General features: G+C 50.7%; 4 protein-coding genes across 4 annotated transcripts; 2 read left to right on the top strand and 2 right to left on the bottom strand.

Moving 5' to 3' along the window:
- Positions 1-77: 77 nt before the first annotated feature.
- On the top strand, positions 78-9,481 carry ZSWIM3 (zinc finger SWIM-type containing 3). Its single transcript, XM_027070211.2, has 2 exons — positions 78-408; positions 7,082-9,481. The coding sequence occupies exons 1-2, from the start codon at positions 254-256 to the stop codon at positions 9,015-9,017; spliced, it is 2,091 nt and encodes a 696-aa protein (XP_026926012.1). The 5' UTR covers positions 78-253; the 3' UTR covers positions 9,018-9,481.
- Positions 9,482-10,059: 578 nt separating this feature from the next.
- On the top strand, positions 10,060-13,882 carry ZSWIM1 (zinc finger SWIM-type containing 1). The gene is made up of 2 exons (XM_015065440.3): positions 10,060-11,135; positions 11,867-13,882. The coding sequence occupies exon 2, from the start codon at positions 12,012-12,014 to the stop codon at positions 13,380-13,382; it is 1,371 nt and encodes a 456-aa protein (XP_014920926.2). The 5' UTR covers positions 10,060-11,135; positions 11,867-12,011; the 3' UTR covers positions 13,383-13,882.
- A 106-nt stretch (positions 13,883-13,988) lies between these two features.
- SPATA25 (spermatogenesis associated 25) lies at positions 13,989-16,607 on the bottom strand. The gene is made up of 2 exons (XM_015065444.3): positions 15,537-16,607; positions 13,989-15,163 (listed from the first exon to the last, which is right to left on the bottom strand). Exons 1-2 carry the CDS (start codon positions 15,655-15,657, stop codon positions 14,532-14,534), a joined length of 753 nt encoding a protein of 250 aa, XP_014920930.3. The 5' UTR covers positions 15,658-16,607; the 3' UTR covers positions 13,989-14,531.
- A 144-nt stretch (positions 16,608-16,751) lies between these two features.
- On the bottom strand, positions 16,752-18,618 carry NEURL2 (neuralized E3 ubiquitin protein ligase 2). The gene is made up of 2 exons (XM_015065445.3): positions 17,755-18,618; positions 16,752-16,992 (listed from the first exon to the last, which is right to left on the bottom strand). The coding sequence occupies exons 1-2, from the start codon at positions 18,494-18,496 to the stop codon at positions 16,877-16,879; spliced, it is 858 nt and encodes a 285-aa protein (XP_014920931.2). The 5' UTR covers positions 18,497-18,618; the 3' UTR covers positions 16,752-16,876.
- Between the last annotated feature and the right edge of the window lie 59 nt (positions 18,619-18,677).

The following is an 18,677-nucleotide window of genomic DNA, read 5'->3' as shown; positions in this document are numbered from 1 at the left end:
GAGGGGGCGGAACCCGGGACTAGATAATAAGGGCTGAGTGTCATTTCCCCTCTGTCAGATAGCAAAGACGCCCCCGGCCCCTGGTAGCCGTCTCAGTCCTAGGGATCCTCCTGAGCTCCGTAACAGGCCATTCCGCCGGGGCCCACCCTTAAGGCATCTCGGACACACGCCAGCCTACAGGCCCTCCTAGTGTGACCTCTGACCCCTGGTGTTGGTCTTGGGACCAGCCTCTGGTGCGGGCTGCGGGGCGGCCATGGAGCTGGGCAGCTGCTTCAAAACCTACGAGGACTTCAAGGAGTGCTTCAGCGCCTACAAAAAGGAGAACAGGTGCTCCTTCATTCTCAGGGACTGCGTCTCCGTCCGCTTCCACAACCTCAACCACGGCACGTCAATCCGCGAGGACATCCTGTAAGGGCGGGGCGGGGGCGGGGCAGGGGGGTGGGGAGGAGGCCGGACTGTCCCCTGGTGGGAGGCCTGGACGTGGAGGGAGTGCAGTTGGGCCCTGGTGTCTTAGCATTCAACAGGGCGCTGAGCACCTGCCCTGTGCCTGGTGAAAAGAGCCAAAGCTTCACAGGCATCGCTTTTTGACCACCCACTTCCCCTCCACTCATTCACTCCATTACAGCTTTCCCGGAATAACTGTAATTTGTCCCATTTTTTGAGCACCTGCGGTATCCCTAGTTCAAAGTACACTGTTTTCACAAATGGATTAAAAAAACAAAAAACAAAAACAAAAAAAAAACGCCTCCGCGGTGATTCCCTTCATCAGTGTTCTCTTTACCAGGCAATTAACGCGGTCAGTTGTGGATTAGTTTGTTCATTCATTCATTCGTTTTGTAAATGGTCCCTGAGCTTCTGAGATTCACAGCCGTTTTCCCAACGTTCCCCATGCCCCAGGCATCCTTCTCCGTTGTGTGCGTGCTTTATTTACCCCGCAGGGCTGAATTGAGAATTATAGACAAAAGCTATTTTTTCCCATCTGGCAGCGGAGAAAACAGGCCGAGAGGCTAAGAAAAGGGTTGACAACTCAGTTGTCTTCAGGGTTCAGGTGAAACAGCCCCGGGTAAGAAAGTTTAACTTGTAATTTCACCATAAGAGAAAGAATGATGAAATAACCACAGACACCAGGTCTCTGCAGCAGGGACCACAGAAGTGGGACTTGGGCAAAATGGAGAGCAGGCCCTATCTAATCAACTGCCATTAGCTAATGGCCGCCGTGTGAAAATGAAGATCCCCTGTGGCCAGGCTTTGGGGCAAGGGAAGTCAGAAATCCAGGCTTTAGGTCAGTTTCTCCACTTTTTAAAAATTGAAAATCGGGTCCAATTCGAACACAGTCCACGTGGGCCAAGTCAAAGCTGTATGGGCAGAGTGTCTATCTAAATTATTCTAGGCAGTTAAGGGAGAGGTGAAGAGCTCATCTTGAGTCTGTTGGACCTTGATTGTTTTCAGCTCAAAATAATCCACACGTCCAAGTAGCAAATTCTGGGGCAGCCTGCCCTAAACCCCATCAAGGAGTTAAAAGAGAGCTCTGGAGTCAGAAAGATGGGCTTTACGCTTGAGTTTGGGCAAGACTTAATTTCTGTGACGGTTTAATCCTCTAAACTGAAGTGGATATGGTAAAGATTAAATAACCGAACGCCTGTAGGAGCGGAAGCGTAGTGCTCAGTTTCTCAATGCTCAGTTGCAATCAGTACATGGTAGAAAGCGGTACTTTGACTCAGTACTTTGAGAATCACATGTGCTGCGGGAATTATCACTAGACCACCAAAAGTCCCACTCCACTGGGAGATTCTATGCTTTTATGCCCGGTTTTCCCTCTCATATTTTTATATATGGCTGTTGTGTTTTTGCTTTTGTTATGTCTTTGGGGGGGGATTGATAATTCTTCAAACAGTCCAGGAAGTATTCTCATGTCTCTCTCCATTGCTGTTCGGTTTAATAGCTACCTTTTTTGGAACATTTTTGGGGGCCGCATTCCAGAGATTGTGCTAAGAACTTTACAGGCATTGTTTTATTTAATCCTCATTACACCCTGTGAACTAGGCCCTTGTTCCCCAATTTTTCATTTTCTATGTATCCATAGTCACAAGGCCGAGTAGGAAAGCAATGTCCTACAAAAGTCTTGCTAATAAACCAGCCACTTATAAAATTAGTCACTACTTAATAATTTCCTGCTTATCCCTACCAGTCCCGTTAATATCTTTGGCAGTCAGTTTCTGGCTAATCAATAAGTGTGGTAAACATCAGGATAATACAATGGAAATGAAACTAGCTGCAAACAAGAATTACACCTCTCCCAAGAGCAAGACTTCGTGAAATCTCTGAAAGTAATGAGAACTCCTCAGCCTGACACCAGTGAACAGGAGGAGAAGAAAAATGAGCAAAGATGATGATGTGATAGGAATTTGACAAACGAAGGATTTGCATAGCAAAGAATAAAATTAGGCCTTTGGGAAACCTGATAAAGCCCAGGAATGTTTCAGTAAAACTGACCTTTCCGTGTTGTAAAAGTGAGACAGGAAATGAAATATCTTAGTGTTTGAGGGGAAATGCACCAGGAAAAAAAAAAAACAAAAACAGTTGACACTGTAAGTTATTCTTGGATTATTTTAAGAATTGGTATATAGCTGCATTATAACCTAAGTTTTGTTAAATATAATATTAACTTCATAATTTTAGGCTCCTATTTCAAGATAAAGTTCCTCTCAAATCTTTTTCCCCCTCTATTTGCTATCGTATGTTGTTTCTGAGGGATAGTTTTGGCTGCAATTAACTGAAAACTCTGACTCAAAATGGCTTATTTCTTAGAAGCCTAGAGGTGGGTCTGTGAAGGTGATTGTTTCCATGGCCCTGGCTTTTTGTTTCTTACTGCTCTGCCACCCTCAGGTCTCAGCTTGGTACAGATGCAGGGGTCACATCCAAATGGAAAAGCCTTCCTCAGTTTCCTGCAGATTTCCTATCCTGTTTCTTTCTCCAGAATTGGGCCAGTATCCATGCCCATTCCCAATGAGATGAGCTCAATTGGCTTAGACTGGCCCTGAAGTACTTAGCTTTGTGGGGGAGTCATGGCAACCCAAATTAAGTTGGCTTTCTGTTGGGAAGGAAGAAGGGGGCTAAGGGCAACCCACAGATCCAGTCACAACCTTTTGAATGAATTCACTTTGTAGTGGTTCTGATTGGTTTTGGATCAGGTACCGACTTTTACAGACCAGTCAGTACTCTTGCTATTTCTAACTTCTTGTTATTTCTAATTTACAGATTAGGAGTTGAAGACTCAGAGGAAGTGAAATGACTTGTCCAAGTTCACACAGCTAATAAGTGGTAGAGCTAGAATTTAAACTCAGATCTTCTGACTCTGAGTCTTGTTCCTAACTCAAGTTCTATTTTCTAAAATGGCTTTACCGCACCTATAAAGATCCTAGTATTGCTCAAGGTGCGATCTACACACAAGGACACAAATCTTATGTAAAATTAAAAGGCTTAGTTAATCTGTACCAATCCCTATAGAGTGAATCACTGTTCAGTCAGTTGTAAATATACTGCTTGTACCTCTCTTTAACCATTCACTTAATTTTGACTTTACTGGCTACCTATGTAATTCTCTCTCTGCTCTCTAGACTTAGAGAGTAGAGACTGGCTAACTAGTCTGTGTAGCAATTAGGATAGTGTTCGGTACATAGCAGGACTTGGTAAATGTTTGAAACTAAACAAAGGACTTGTCCATAGTTAGTAAAAGTAGTTGTGCTGGGACTAGAAGCCAAGTTGTTGGACAGAACCCTCTCAGTGGTCTTCCTAGTATACTTTTCATGTTTTATAAGGAGAACCTTCTGTGCCATAGTCAATCATTTCTCATTCAGTATGCGTGCTTAGAGCACCGGGTGTGCTCCACGTGCGGGAGCAGGCACCGGGAGCACACTGGTGGCGCTGTCCAGTAGGGAATACAGACACCTGCAAAGTAGATGGGAAGCAAGGCTGGCTGACTCCCTCCCTCCAGATCCTGGCTGGGCACCCTTAGGTATAAGCAGTCAGGGGGATTCAGAAAGGTGTGAAACCATGTTCCTGTCTTGAAGGGAGTCAATGCTTTAACTTAGACAACTAAGTACAGATGAAAATAACCGCAGTGCTCAACGAATTCTTAACAAAAGATTTGTATATCTCACTGTATGTAAGTGCTATCTCAATAAAAAAGATTGAACGAAGTGGGGGAAAAAATAACAGACTTCAGCCTAGTACCCATTATGTTTGAAACATACGATGCCAACAAAGACATTATGTTTACAGATCTTTAAGCAAGTTATTGAACCTGAACAGTGTGTTGAGGGTCGAGTATCCTGAAAAAGGAGAAATATTTTGAAAGTGGACAGGCAGCATAAGGGTTAACTACACAGACTGTAGCCAAGCAGGCTTAGTTCAAATCCCAGATCCCCATCCTTGAGAACATTTTAAAGCCTGTTTCCCCATCTGTAAAATGAGGATAATAGAACCCTTTTCCTAGTATAAAGTGATGCATGTTAGGGGCTTAATATAGCCTGGCATATAATACCTTAGTACATGTAGTACTGGTAGGAAAGAATGTAAAACTCTTGTTAACATATTGGATATAGACACAGAGAAGGAGGAATTAAGAACAAGGCCAAGGTTTCCCCCCCTGGAGGCATAGTCAGTCATTAATGGAACCAGGAAAGGTTTGAAAAAGCTTTATGGCTAACGTTCTCCAGTATCTTTTTTTTTTTTTTTTTTTTGGACAAGCCTAACATGCACTAAGAGCATGCAAAGTCCATCTAATTTGATGAACTAGGGCCATGCTAAGATGTGGAGCCAGCAAAAGGGCAGGGCCCAATCTACAGTCTTGGGGAAGACTTTCTAGAAGAGATGACCGTTCCACGTAGTCCTGAAGGGTGAGTAAGCTTTGAGGTGAAGGCAGGTGGGAAGGGTGTTCCAGAGAGAGACAGACACGAGCAAAGGCAGAGAAGTGAGACCTAGCATAACGAATGCAGGAAGCTGTAGACACTTTGTCTTTCTAGGGCCCAAAAAAATCAGATGGTGAGGGGGTGGAAAAGGAGACTGGAAATGTAGGCAGAAGCCACACTGCGGCCACCACTGACTGGCCTTGCCATACTATTGGACTGCTCCAGCCCCTTCCCAGCCCTGAGCTAGGGATGGTGTTGTAGCCCCAGAACTGTGCACACAACAGGTGCAGGCATTTTCAGCCCACTCCGCCCTATTATTGCAGGCCTGGCGTATCCTGTTTTTCTAAGCTTACCCCACAGGGTGGGCAGACAGGACCAGCCGGATTAGAGTGTTTGGAAAAGAGTTAGTGAGGTGCCCAGGCTGTGTCATTGCATGCCAGGGGCTGAGAGTTTTTCCCCCTCTCTCCTGGTCTTTGGGCCGGGACACTCCCTGAAGAGGCAGGGTTGTAACCTGTCCCACCCATGATCTATGCGTCATTCATCTAGTACATCTTTGGTAAGCATCTGCTGAAGGAATAACATTGTTAGGTGCTTGGAATACACTGAGAAGTAACTCAGTCCTGCCGCTTTGTGACAGCCCCATCCAATTGTTTTTTGTCTTCTTTTTTTAGTTTATTTATTTTTGAAAGAGAGAGAGAGCGAGAGAGAGCGCGCAAGGGGGGAGGGGCAGGGAGAGAGGGAGACAAAGAATCCAAAGCAGGCTCCAGGCTCTGAGCTGTCAGTGCAGAGCCCAACATGGGACCCAAACCCATGAATCTTGAGATCATGACCTGAGCCAAAGTTGGACGCTTAACCGACTGAACCACCCAGGCACCCCCTAGTCCCATCCAATTGTAAAGGTACTTTATAAACACCCAATAGAGTGTCACAAGGCATAGGAACTATAATAACAGTAGCCAGGCTCTGGGCTAAATATTGTGTCTGTGGCTTATTTAACCTTCATAACAATCTTAATAAGAGAGTCTCATTTTATGTGTGATTTTCTTAATAAAACAGTCTCATTTTAAAGTGATTTGCCCAACGTCAAGGAGCTTCTGAGTGCTAGAGCCCTGATTAATATCCAGGCAGTCAGCCTCCAGCATCTCCACTATGTAACCACTAGGTATACTGCCCCCCAGAGAAGATTTTGAGCCTTTTATGTTAAGTAAATGCTACAAATTCAGAGAAAGGAGCAGTTACTATGGGTTGAAAACATCCACAAAGGCTTCCTGGAGAAGGTGGGAGCTGATTTGGCCTTGAAGCTTGGGTTGAATGGGGGTAGGAAGAGGAAAAGAGCAGAGATTCGATTTATTTCCTTCTCCTTTGAATCCTCACTCTCAGCCTAGAATGGCAAAGCTGGTAGGGACCTGAAGATCATCTAGCCCAGGGGTTCTCAAACTCTCCTAGGATTTGGACATTTTTCCTTAGATGAAAGATGAATAGAGATCTTTCCTCTGAGAGAGGGCCACTTGTATCTTTGCTGTCTGGAGGAGTAGGAGGCAAAGGTAATAGTTCCCAAAAGGCAGGAATGAAGGGGATATATATTTTTTAAGTTTATTTATTTTGAGAGAGTGAGCGAGAGGGGTGGGGGAGAGTGAGAGCAGGGGAGGGGCAGAGAGAGAGGGAGAGAGAGAGAGAATCCCAAGCAGGCTCCTCGCTGTCAACACAGAGCCCAACGCTGTGCTCAAACTCACGAACCTACAAGATCATGACCTGAGCCAAAATCAAGAGTCAGATGCTTTACTGACTGAGCCACCCAGGGGACCCAGAGGCAACATTTTAACCAGTGCATAATCAGCTGGCCTGCTGCTGCTGCCTCTTGTCTGTTTTCTCTCCCATCTGGTCTCACAGTGAATCCCTGGGAGCTTCAGCTGGGCCACAGAGAGTGAATGGAAGGAGTGGGGCTTTAAACTACTATACATGAGAATGGATGCAGTGTTAGTTGGACAGGGTCCTGACAAAAGACACCGAATTGGGATTGGAGTATGAATGTCAGTCTTCCTTCCCTACATCCTACACTGCCTCGCGGTCTCTGGAAAACCCATCAGTCACTGTAAATCCCTCCAGGGTCTTGTCTTATAAGGGAAAGGGGTGGGCAGTACCTTTCTCACTGTCACGTCTACCTTCCCTAGATACATGCAGGTGAAATTTGTCTGCATTCGGACCCAGTCAAACAGGAAGAGAACATCAGAGGCAGACATGTGCCCAGCATACTTGCTCCTGCGGTACAATGAGAAACTGGATCGACTATTTATTAGTGAACTCAACACCCAGCATGTCCATGTTGATTCCAAAACTGCAGGATCCAGAGGAGACACCACTGGCAAACCTCAAAAGACCATGTACCTGCAGAAACCCCAGCCTGAGCAGCTTGCAACCAAGAAAGACCTTGACCTAGCCAAGAAGTCCCCCGTTGAACCATCATTTTGCTTAGACAAGGTCCAAGCACCCTCCAAGCCAGAGCAGGAGGGCATCACTCCTTCTGACCTGGCCAAGATAGCAAAAGTGATGAAAAACTTTCTTAAGGTGGATGAGGGTTCCATGGCCTCTCTCAGCGTGGGCAACAGCCAAGACCTGGACCGGCTCAGCTTCCAGAGCAGCAAGATGACCGATCTGTTTATCCGCTTCCCAGAGAATCTCCTGCTACACCGCGTGGAGAACACCCAGGGCCACATCCTCTATGCTTTCTTGGTGGAGAACAAGGAGCGAGAGGGTCGAGTGGTACACTTTGCCGTGCTCAAGGCTGAGACAGCTACCTCCGTGGCCAAGATGCTGAGTATCTTCACAGAGTTCAACACAGACTGGCCCAAGGTCAAGGTGGTCTTTGTGGACCCGTCCTTCCCCCATCGAGCCATCCTGCAGGAGATCTTCCCTGCTGCCCGCATCCTCCTGTCCATCTACCACACCACCCGGCTTTTGGAGAAGAAGTTGCATCGTAGTTCAGCAAATCCATCCTTTAAAAGGCTCATGAAGGAAGCCCTGCGGGAGGCTGTGTTTGTCACTTCTGATGCCAGCCTGCAAAATCTCTGTCAGATGTCCCAAGCCCTACTGGATGAGGAGCTCTTCAGCTTCCTGCAGGCCCACTGGTTCTCCTGTGAGCTGCTGTGGTACATGCACGTGAGGAAAGGCCTGCACGCGTGTAACACGTACATGGACAGCCTAGACGTTGTCACCAGCAAGGTGTCCAGCCTCTTTCGGGAACAGCAGTCTCTGCTGGACTGCATCCTCCGCTTTGTGGATTATATAGACTTCTTTAATACCAAAGGCTTGAAAAACTTGCCCACAGCTCCTCCCAAGTTAAAAAGAGCCCGACCAGCCAGCATGCCGACAAAGTCCAAGAAGGCATTTGGAGTCTGTGGGGGGAGCCTCACCAGGCTCCCTGTGGAAAAGACAAAGCCAGAGCCACAGCGGGTGCCGTTGCGGCAGCAGCCACAGGTGCAGCCCTCCCAGGAGGGCATGCTAGCCACCTTGCACGGGAGTGGCTCTGAACTGGCCTATAAGCTGTGCCACAATGAGTGGGAGGTGGTGCAGAACTCCACCCACCTGGTGGACGTGGCTGGCTCCTCTGTGGACATTCAGCTGCTAGAGGATTCTCACCAGGTGAGCAAGGATGGCTGTAGCTGCAGCTGTTCCTTTCAACAGTGGTACCACCTGCCATGCCGGCACATTTTGGCCCTGCTGCACACCAGCCAGAAGCCTGTGGGTGAAGCCATGGTGTGCCGCCGGTGGCAGAAGAGGTACCAGCACCTCCTTGGGCCCAACGGGGAGCTCCGGGACCCTGTTGTGGTCCCAAACATAGGCCAGCCTGGGAAGCAAGGACGGAGTGACGTGATTCAGGACCTCAGCAGGGAGCTGGCAAACCTGCTAATGCAGAGTGAGGGGCCAGAGCTAGAGGAGCGCTGTTCCACCCTGCGCAAGATTGTGGACATCTGGGCTGACCCCTGCCAGCCGCCTGAGCCCAGTCAGCAGGCGGAGGACTTCAAGGATGTGGGCCGCCTCCCTTTCCTCTGGGGAAAGCAAGAGGAAGGGGAGGGACTCCCTCTTGCTGGAGCCACGATTCATGATTAAGGCACTTGCATTGGCGCATTGGACCACAGGCCCCTCTCCTTGGAAGTCTGAGAACTCAAAGTGGGCAGGCCATGCCAGGGGTCAGCATTTTAACCAATGTCTTCCTAGGTAGGGCTAGGAAGATTGTTACAACAGGGAGAAGAGGAACCCCACTATGTGACAGTCCTCTGAATCCACCCCATTTCTGCCCTACCTTTGTCATTCCTCGGAAACCTCGTTCATTGTCAAGGCCAAAGTTATCTCCATGCTGAAAGGTCACCCACCCTCTTTCTGCCCTGACTCCTGAGATGAGATCTTACTCCTGTCAGAGGGATGAATTCCTGCCCCAGGATAGGGTGAGACGAAATATACCTGGTAAAAGGACCTGTTTCCAGGGACAAAGGGGTGGAGGGTGATCCTTAGCTGTTGCTGCTCTTTACAAAGAATCTGTTATTTGTACTTATTTTTATTCATATTAAATAAAGTTTTGGTTGGTTTTTTTTTTTTTAATAAAATCAAATAAGCAGGGAAAATGTGTGCTGCTTGAACAGGGAAGGAACCTAATGGGGATTGTAGAGCCAAACAGAATCTGATGCCTTAAATTCAAAGACTTAGGAGTCCACCACTGACTTCATCTTCTTGCTACCAACCAAGCCATCAACACTGATTTCAGGCTGCCTAGAATTCTAGCAGGAGGAGGCCAAATAGACAAGGGGGGTGGGGGCTAGACTCCACAGCCTGAACTTGCTGGCAGACTGTGGGCAAGTTTCTAATTTCTTTGACCCCAGGTTTCTCACCTGTAAAAATAAATGTTGCCCTGTTCGAATCCCAATTTACCCTCTAGATGTATACAAACAACATTTCCTTCCATTTTTTTTTTTTAAGTGTGGTTACTTATTTTGAGAGAGAGCAGGGGATGGGCAGAGAGAGGGGGGAGAGAGAGAATCCTAAGCAGTCTTCCCGCTGTCAGCGCAGAGTCCCAGGCAGGGCTTGATTTTACAAACCGTGAGATTATGACCCCAGCCGAAATCAAAAGTCAGAGGCTTAACTGACTGAGCCACCCGGACGCCCCTGTTTCAGTTTTAAGCACCAGCATGGACTTTTGTTGTTGTTGCTGGTTGGTAATCTCAACCACCTAAAGCTGGGGAGCTACCCAGCTGTCCAAGATACCACCTTCAGGGGAACCGAGGTCAAAGTTAGCAGTCGGTCTTGCCTCTTGCTTGCACCGGGATCTTAAGTCACAGCGCCTTTCTGGATCTCTTTCTTCTGTAAACCACTGGAAGGGGTGGGGCTGCGCAACACCAAGGTTCAGCTCTCTCAAGGAGATCTGGATTTCCTCTACTCTAAGGGTTGGGCCCCTGACCCCTGGTGGAGAGGGCAGAATTTGAGACCTGGGCCTCCATCTCCCCATTAGGCAGAAGATACAGTACAACTGCATAGGCACCTTTTCCTATCCCCCGGGGCTTTGGAATTTGGCCAGAAAAGAAAAAAAATCCATAAAGCACTGCAATTTATTTTCCTTTTCATTTTCGGCCTCTGAGGAGTTTCCATAGTAACAGGCTCTTCCAGAGTCTTCTCCCCAGACGCGGGGCTCCGTAGTTCCAGCCTCAGAGCTTAGGCTTGCCAGGATGCTAGTATCTTCGGGCTTTCATTGGTCACCGCCAGCCGAGCCCCTCGTAACCCTAGGAACAGCACCCGCCCACAAATCGCCAGGCTACGATTGGTCTATGCCCCAAAGACCGACCGCGAACTCTTCAGGCCATTGGTCCGAGTCACGGCGAAGCTGGCGCCGCGGTTGGTGAGCCTAGAGGTCAGTCAGAGTCAGGCAGGGTCAAATAGGGAGACATGGCGACGGAGCCAGGCAGTGGGTGAGTGATTTCTGAAGGCGTGGAGGTGTGAGGCAGTTGATGACCGCGGTCAGCCGTGACACAGCCCCCAAAGGGGTGGGAGGTTGACTTCTCTTCCGGCTCCGGCCGGACTCCGAATGGGAACGTTTGACATCTACATCCTCCCACCCGGGTTAGAGGTGAGAGGTCAGAGGCTGCGGCCCCTCTCAGGTGTTTGGACCTCAGGTACTGTGTGGAAAGCAGTCAGGATCCGAAGTCAAAGACTCAGCTTCCGGCTACTTACAGAGTAATGGTGGGCAAGCCACTTAACCTCTTTGAACCTCAGTTTCTTATCTGTAGAATGGGGACAGTAACCCGATTTGGGGCCAAATAGAGGAAACATTTGAACAGAGTACTGCAGTTAATAGAGGGATTAATGGAGAGGCAGGAGAAGCCAAGCACATTTGATAGCCCCTGTTCGTGGTTCAAGGGGTTGAGGCTCAGAGGGAGTGTCACTGACTTGCCCAGAATCGTACAATTTTGGGGGCAATCAGTTCGCTTGTATATACCAGGACCAAATGGAAGAATGGATGCCAGCAGTAATTTGCAAATATAAAGCACTAAACAGATATTTAAAATGCTATTTAAGAAAAAAAAAAAAAAAAAGGCCACATGCACCTCCAGCCTTCACGCCCATTTCAATCTCTTGGAACTGAATTTTCCTATGGCCACCTTACCAATTGGTCTCAGCTCCAATGTCATCCTCTCTCCCCACCCAGAGAGAGCTTCCCTGGCCACCTTAGCTAAAGTATCCCTTCCTCCCCCACCTTACTCTCTACCTGTTACCCAGTTTTGTGGTCTTTGTAACCTTCCTTATTTGTTATATCTTTATCTGTTTACACGTTTATTGTATATCTCCCCCAGAACAGTAAGCAATACTGTCACAGTAATAAGCAATACTTACATAGTAAGCAATATTGTCTGGATACATAATTGAAGAGCTGAGCCCCTACTATTGCCTTAAACTTGTGTTCCTCTCCCTAGGCCCATCTTCGGAACAAGATCTGGGAACTACAGTCCAGCCTCAGGCTTCAACTTAGTTGGAGCTTGAGATCCTGAGAGTCTCCTGGACAGCAGCCTTGCAGAGAAAGTACTTTGACCTTGGCATCCAGACATCTCCCATCTCCCCATGGCCCTGACAATGCTGAATGAGCTCCTGATTGAGGACCCAAACCCACCTATGCTGCTGTATCAGATTAGCAAGACTGCTGAGTTAGATACCCTCAACTACCAGAGCTGCTTTATGCAAGGTGTCTTTGCCCATTTCCCTGAGATCTTATTTATCCACCGGACCTATAACCCAGTGGGCAAGGTGCTATATACCTTCCTGGTAGATGGACCTCGGGTGCAGCTGGAGGGTCATCTTGCCCGGGCGGTCTACTTCGCCATTCCCGCCAAGGAGGATGCTGAAGGCCTGGCCCAGATGTTCCAGGTGTTTAAGAAGTTTAACCCAGCATGGGAGAGAGTCTGTACCATCCTGGTGGATCCCCACTTCCTCCCCCTGCCCACCCTCACTATGGAGTTCCCCGCAGCCGAGGTCCTGCTCTCAGCCTTCCACATCTGTAAGTTCCTCCAGGGCAAGTTCTATCAGCTGTCCCTTGAACAGCCTGTGGAGAGGGTGCTCCTCACTTCCCTGCAGAGCACGATGTGCTCGGCCACAGCTGGCAACCTGAGGAAGTTGTATACGCTCCTGAGCAGCTGCATCCCTCCGGCCCAGCTGCCCGAGCTCCACTCTCACTGGCTGCTCAATGACCGCATCTGGCTGGCCCACCGCTGGAGAAGCCGGGCTGAGAGCAGTCGCTACTTCCAGGGCCTGGAGGTCACCACCCGCGTCCTCAGCCAGTTCTTTGGCACCACCCCGTGTGTGGAACAAGGCATGACCTTGCTGCTCCGATACATGCAGCAGAACTCTGGAGACAAGGCAAGCTCCAGCCTGGGCCTGAGTCCCCAGAACAATCACGCCCCCTTAGACGTCAGCCCCGAAAGCCCCAGAGTGGAGCAGTTAGTAGAAGCCCGCATCCAGCACTCCCTCAATGCCATCTGCACGGGGCCAGCGGCCCAGCTCTGCCTGGGTGAGCTTGCTGTGGTCCAGAAATCGGTGCACCTCATTGGCTCCGGCTCAGAAAAGGTGAACATACAGATCCTGGAGGACACCCATAGGGTGCAGCCTCAGCCCCCTGCCAGCTGCAGCTGCTACTTTAACCAGGCCTTCCACCTGCCCTGCCGCCACATCCTAGCCCTGCTCAGTGCCCGCCACCAGGTGCTCCAGCCCGACATGCTGCCAGCCCAGTGGACAGCAGGCTGTGCTGCCAGTCTAGACAACATCCTGGGCAGCAAGTGGAGTGAGACACTGGACAAGCACTTGGCCGTGGCGCTCCTCACTGAGGAGGTGAGTCAGCTTTTGCAGCACTGCAGCCAGGAGGAGTTTGAACGGAGGTACAGCACCTTGCGGGAACTGGCCGACAGCTGGATCGGCCCTTATGAGCAGGTCCAGCTCTGATTACCCTGTGCCCAGAGATGCTCACACACACGTACACACTCACATCCACCCCGACACACACACAGCAACATGCACTCACACTGTTGCACTTCCATGGGCCCTCCCTCCAGGAAAGGACAAGGCTCTTCTATTCTACTGCAGACTGCTACCTAAAATGTGTCTAGTTCCCTAAGACAGGAGTCAGCAAACTTTTTCTGTAAAGGGCCTAGCAGTAAATACTCTAGACTTTGCTGGCCACAGTCTCTGTTGTATATTCTTGGCTTGGTTTTGCGTTCACAGCCTTTTCAGAAGGTTAAAAACCATTCTTAGCTCAAGGGCCTTGCAAAAACAGGTGACCCCCTGCTCTAGGATAAGACACTGAGTGGAGATCAAGGGCAGGGGCCTGGTAACAGCTTCCCCAGTCATTAGATGATTCACCTGACCCACAGAGAAGGTGGATCCCAGCCTTTGTCCCCTATCCCCCACCCAGAGGTCATTAAAGTCAAATGTTGCCTATTCCAGCACTTGTCTAGTTTTTTGTCTTCTAGAAGGCAGCAGAGCAAATATCGCAGAAAGACTTGGAGTCTGACACTACATGCAAATCCTGGTTCCTTGCCTGATTTCTGAGGCCTAGTTGTGCCTGTTACTAGCTCTGAGACTTCAGGCAAGCCACCCTTAAAAAGGCTCAGTGTGTTCATCTGTAAAAATGGAGATCGCACAGCATTGGCAAGACTAAAGGAGAGCCTGCATGTAATGGGCCCAGTGCCCAGTGGGTGCTCAAATAACTTCATTTTCCTTCCTTGCCTCTGCTCCCATCACCTGCCCTCAGCTGGCCGGGAAATGTAAGGCAAGAGGAAAATTCACATTGCCTAGGACATTGTCCAAGAAATCTTGATCAAATCCCAAAACAATACAAAAGTGACCTCCACCCCGAGCCGGGCTCCCTACCTCAGGTAATTTTCATCATAACTACTCTGATAAGATCTATTTCCTGACTTAGTGCTAACTGGAGAAACTTCCTGGGGTCTGGACCCTGATGAAAGACTTGCGTTTGTCAGAGCAGCTCCAATGACTGCCCTGTCCCCATCCTTGCCACAGGCACCCCCAATCCTGTCTGCCCAAAAACCATACGGAGAAGCCACCCTGTGTATCTGGTGCTATTTCATCCAGCTACAAGCAGGAGCCAGGAGGCTGGCCTCTCCTGGATCTCATTAGGGGCATTTGCCCAGAGGCTGCGTGGGCGCGTGCCTGCTCCCACCGCGCCCCCTCCACAGCCCCCTCTGGCTCCGGATGGGCCATCATGAAAGCTTGAGCTGCCCGGATCAGGTCCTCTTCCCGCAGGCCGGGGACAGGCACGGTGGGGATGCCAGCGATCATCATGGCCAGGGTAAGGATGCAGATGTCAGGCTGGGAGCCGGCCTCCTTCCCCCCTGCCTCAGAGGGCATGGGTAAAATCCCTGGTGACAGCCCACACAGCAGCAGGGGCCCAGGCCTGCTGGGGCCACCCAGGTGGGGAGCTCTGTTTCTGGAGCAGCCGTCCTCCCAGCCCAAGCTCTCCGGCTGCCTCGCGTGGGGGGACTTGTGGTGGTATCGGCTGTACTCCTTCCGCCGCAGGGTCTCCCAGCTAGCCCCCCCAGGGCAGCCCCTGGCTTCCGGCACTGCCAGGGCCGGGCCCCGGGCCTGGGCAGCAGGTGCCACCTGCTCAGGTTTCTGGCTCAGTGGGCCTAGTCCACCAGGGGCCACCACTACTGGCTCTACAGCACTATAGAGGCCAAGGGATGCGCCCGGAGAAGCAGCCCCACCTGTAGAGACAGGAAGGAGATGGAATGTTATTCTTGGTCTCTTTGAGGAGGCCCTGAGGGGCAGGGCATAGGAGCAGAGCACTGGAAACAGGAGCCCCAGCAGGGCTGTCTAGTGGTCAGGAACTAGGTGTTTTACTCATACCCACATCCCCAGGCCCCAACATCGAATAAGTAACGGAGAAGTGTTTGTTGAATGAATGAGTGAGCAGGCAGGTAGCTACCGGCAAGGACTTTTGGAATGGCGTTCTTCAGAGAATTGACTCCAGGGCCAGCCCCCAAATCCCCGGCAGAACCTCCACCTCCCAGGAGGCAGGAAACAAGTTCTCAGGGGAAGTTGTGGTGCCCCCTCCAGTTCCAGAAGACCCTCTCTCACCTTGGCTGGAAGGCAGAAGACCTTGATGAGCTTGTGGAGACATGAAATAGGACATGTCTGCCCCAAAGCCCCCGTTTGTGAGGGAACAGTCACCTGCCTCCTCTCTTACCCTTTCCACCATTCTAGAACGTCACTTCATAGTCCCTCCCTTGTACACCTGGAACCCACCTCACAGCACTGACCTGTTCATTCTAGAACCTGTATATGACAATGGGATGGGGTTAAAAGAGCATTGGACCAGGGACCGGACATTCTAGGTTCTTACCTCTACCTTGGCCGAGTCACTTTGACAGTTTTGTTCCTGGACAGTCTTCTCTAAAGTGGGAGTAATGGCCGCCCACCACCTTACCAGCGTTGTGAGGATTAAATGCGATTATTTGTATGGAAGCAAATGATCAGAGATAGAAATAAAGGAGGCGAGTGCTTTGTGCTCTGCAGTATGAGAGAGGGAGTTTGCTGTGTGCCTCTGGAATATGTTCCCATCTCTAGGCTTCAGTTTTCCGACTGCAAAATGAAATCGTTGGTCTGGGACACTGGGTCGCACACTGGGGTGCACATTAAGTTCTCTTGGGAGCTTTTAGAAATACTGAGGTCCAGTCTCATCCCAGACCAATTAAATCAGAATCCCAGGGTCAGACCCAGTTGTCAGTATTTTTCAAAGGTCTTTAAGTGGTTATAATATATGCCAAAGTCAAGACCTCTATTCTAAAGGAGCGCTTCTCAATCCTGACTCTATGTTAGAACCTCCAGGCTGTTTTTACAAAGCAACGATGTCTAGGCCTAATCCTTTGACAAATGGAATGAGAATCTCTGGAGATGGGGTTTGGGGCATCAGCTTTCTAGGTATCCCAGATAACCCTAATGAGTAGACAGGCTGGGTACCACTGGTCTAGGTAATGTCTGAAATGTTCTCTCTTGGGGTGCCTGGGTGGCTCAGTCTGTTAAGCGCCCGACTCTTGGTTTCAGCTCAGGTCATGATCTCATGGTTCGTGAGTTCAAAGCCCAGCATCGGGCTCCGCGCTGACAGTGCGGAGCCTGCTCGGGATTCTCTCCCTCTCTCTCTGCCCCTTCCCCACTCATTCTCTCTCTCTGTCTCTCTCAAAAATAAATAAACTTAAAAAAATAAAATGCTCTCTCTTGCTCTGACCTGCTGACCCACAACAATTCTAAAAAGTGCCCCTCACAGGCTTCCAGGGCAAGGAGACCCTCCAGTGATCAGTGTCAGCTTCGGTGTGTTTATTTCCAGGCCTGGCCGGCAGCAGTACGGCCAGCTTCGGACCAGCCACAGCTCCAGGGCCAGGACGCACTCCTGTGGCCCTGTTCCAGGGTGGCCGCAAGCCTTACTCATACTTGCAGAAATCCTTAAGTCCTTTCGGCAGGTGGAGCCCATCGATGGCCAACCGGTGCACCACACTCCTCTGGATGACTAGGCGGCACAGAGTCTGCAGGGACGGCACTGTGGAAAGAAGGCTGTCAAAGGCAAACTGAACTTGAGGCTGAGACCCAAAAGATCTAGGTCTCGGTTCTCCCTTTGTCATTAACTTGGGCAAGTTCCTTCTGCTCTCCAGGCCCAGCCTGAGTCATGGGGCTGTTCGTGTGGTCAAGATAAGCACCTCTTTTCCAAACTTTGACATTGCTGCAGCCCTATTTCTATTTTAACCCCTCCTTAGCAGCTTCCGGGGATATAGGTAGTGCTTGATTCACCTATGCTCACCCAGCTTCTGGCACAGGCCTGACAGAGTGGGTTCTAGTTCAGTGAATCCATAAAATGATCACAGGAATAAATAAAGAGCTTAGCAGAGCTATAAAGAACCAGACCTCAGGATTAAGACGCTCTCAATCCGGGGCCTACAGTGCCTTTGAACTGGTATGCCTAAATCTAGGAGCATTTGTCGAATAAAGGGGCACACGATTTTCAAAGCAGCCTGGATGTAAAATCAGTCTAGAATCCCTGCCCTAGGGATTCTAGGTTAATACAGAAAATACTGGCAAAGCCAGCATCCTAATCCATCACAGCTGAGATGGCTAAACTGAGACCCAGAGCCAGAGAGCCACTTGTCCAAGATCACAAGCAGAGGCATAATTGGAAATTCGATTCCCCAACTTCTAAACAAATGCTGGACAGACCAAGGCCTTGCTAGCTGGCTTGGGAGTCCTCGCAAGTTCCTGTCCCACACTGGGCCAGGAGGGGTCGCTGCCCAGGGGATGGAATACCTACAGCCATACTCGAGCTGGACAAGGCGCACACTCTTGGTGGAGGCAAAGACGTCCACCACTGCGTAGAGGGGCTGGGCGGCTGGCAGCCCCCGGGCGCTGGGACCCATGTCCTCGCCGTTGATGACGATGTGCATGTCCGCCGTGCCGTCAGGGCGCGGGCAGAAAAGAACGCCCAGGCGGCTGCGGCGCGCGGTCGGAGGCAGCACGTTCAGCTCATACAGCTGATCCAGGAGGTGGCTGTAGAGCCCCGGCCGGCTGCGGCCCACCAGGCGGTCTCGGGGAATGCGAAACTGCTCAATGCACAGATAGGGTTCCACCAGGAGGGCTGGGGGGCGGCTGGGGACCGCTGCCTCTGCCTCCGGGCCGTCCTCCCGGGGCACGCGGTTGTGATGGCGCGTGATGGCAAAGACCCAGGTGTGGCCGAGGCTGACCAGGTCGGGCAGCGAAAACTCGGGCACCGCGGCCAGAGTGGCAGGGTCTAGCGCAGTCAGGCCGAGGCGCAGGTGCCCGCACCAGCCCAGCTCTTTCTCCTCGATCTCGACCAAGAATACCTGGCCCGGGGCCAGCGGCTCGCGACTGAAGCACAGGCCGTGAGCGAAACTCTCCACGCGTGTGGCCCGCGTCCCGGAGGGGTCCACGCGGATGTTGGCACCATGCACCCTGTGGAAGCGGGTGGGAGGGGGCTCGGGGCGCGCGGCTCTCCAAGGCGCACCCAAGTCCACGGGCTCGGAGACAGCAGCCATCTCCCAGCCGTGAGATAGGCCAGCGGGCGCCGGGGGCTATTTTGGGCGGCGTGCTCTGAGGGTGACCGCGGGGGCACCATGTAAGGTATCCCTCCCACTCCACCCCCCCACCCCCTTCCCCGAGGCTCTGCCCGGGGGTCCTAGCGCCGCTCGCTCAGCCATCCTGCCTGGACCGGGGCCC

Source organism: Acinonyx jubatus, chromosome A3, assembly GCF_027475565.1.
Source record: "Acinonyx jubatus isolate Ajub_Pintada_27869175 chromosome A3, VMU_Ajub_asm_v1.0, whole genome shotgun sequence".
Taxonomy (NCBI): Eukaryota; Metazoa; Chordata; class Mammalia; order Carnivora; family Felidae; genus Acinonyx; species Acinonyx jubatus.
Note: the sequence above shows the minus strand (reverse complement) of the source record. Positions and strands in the feature narration are given on the sequence as shown.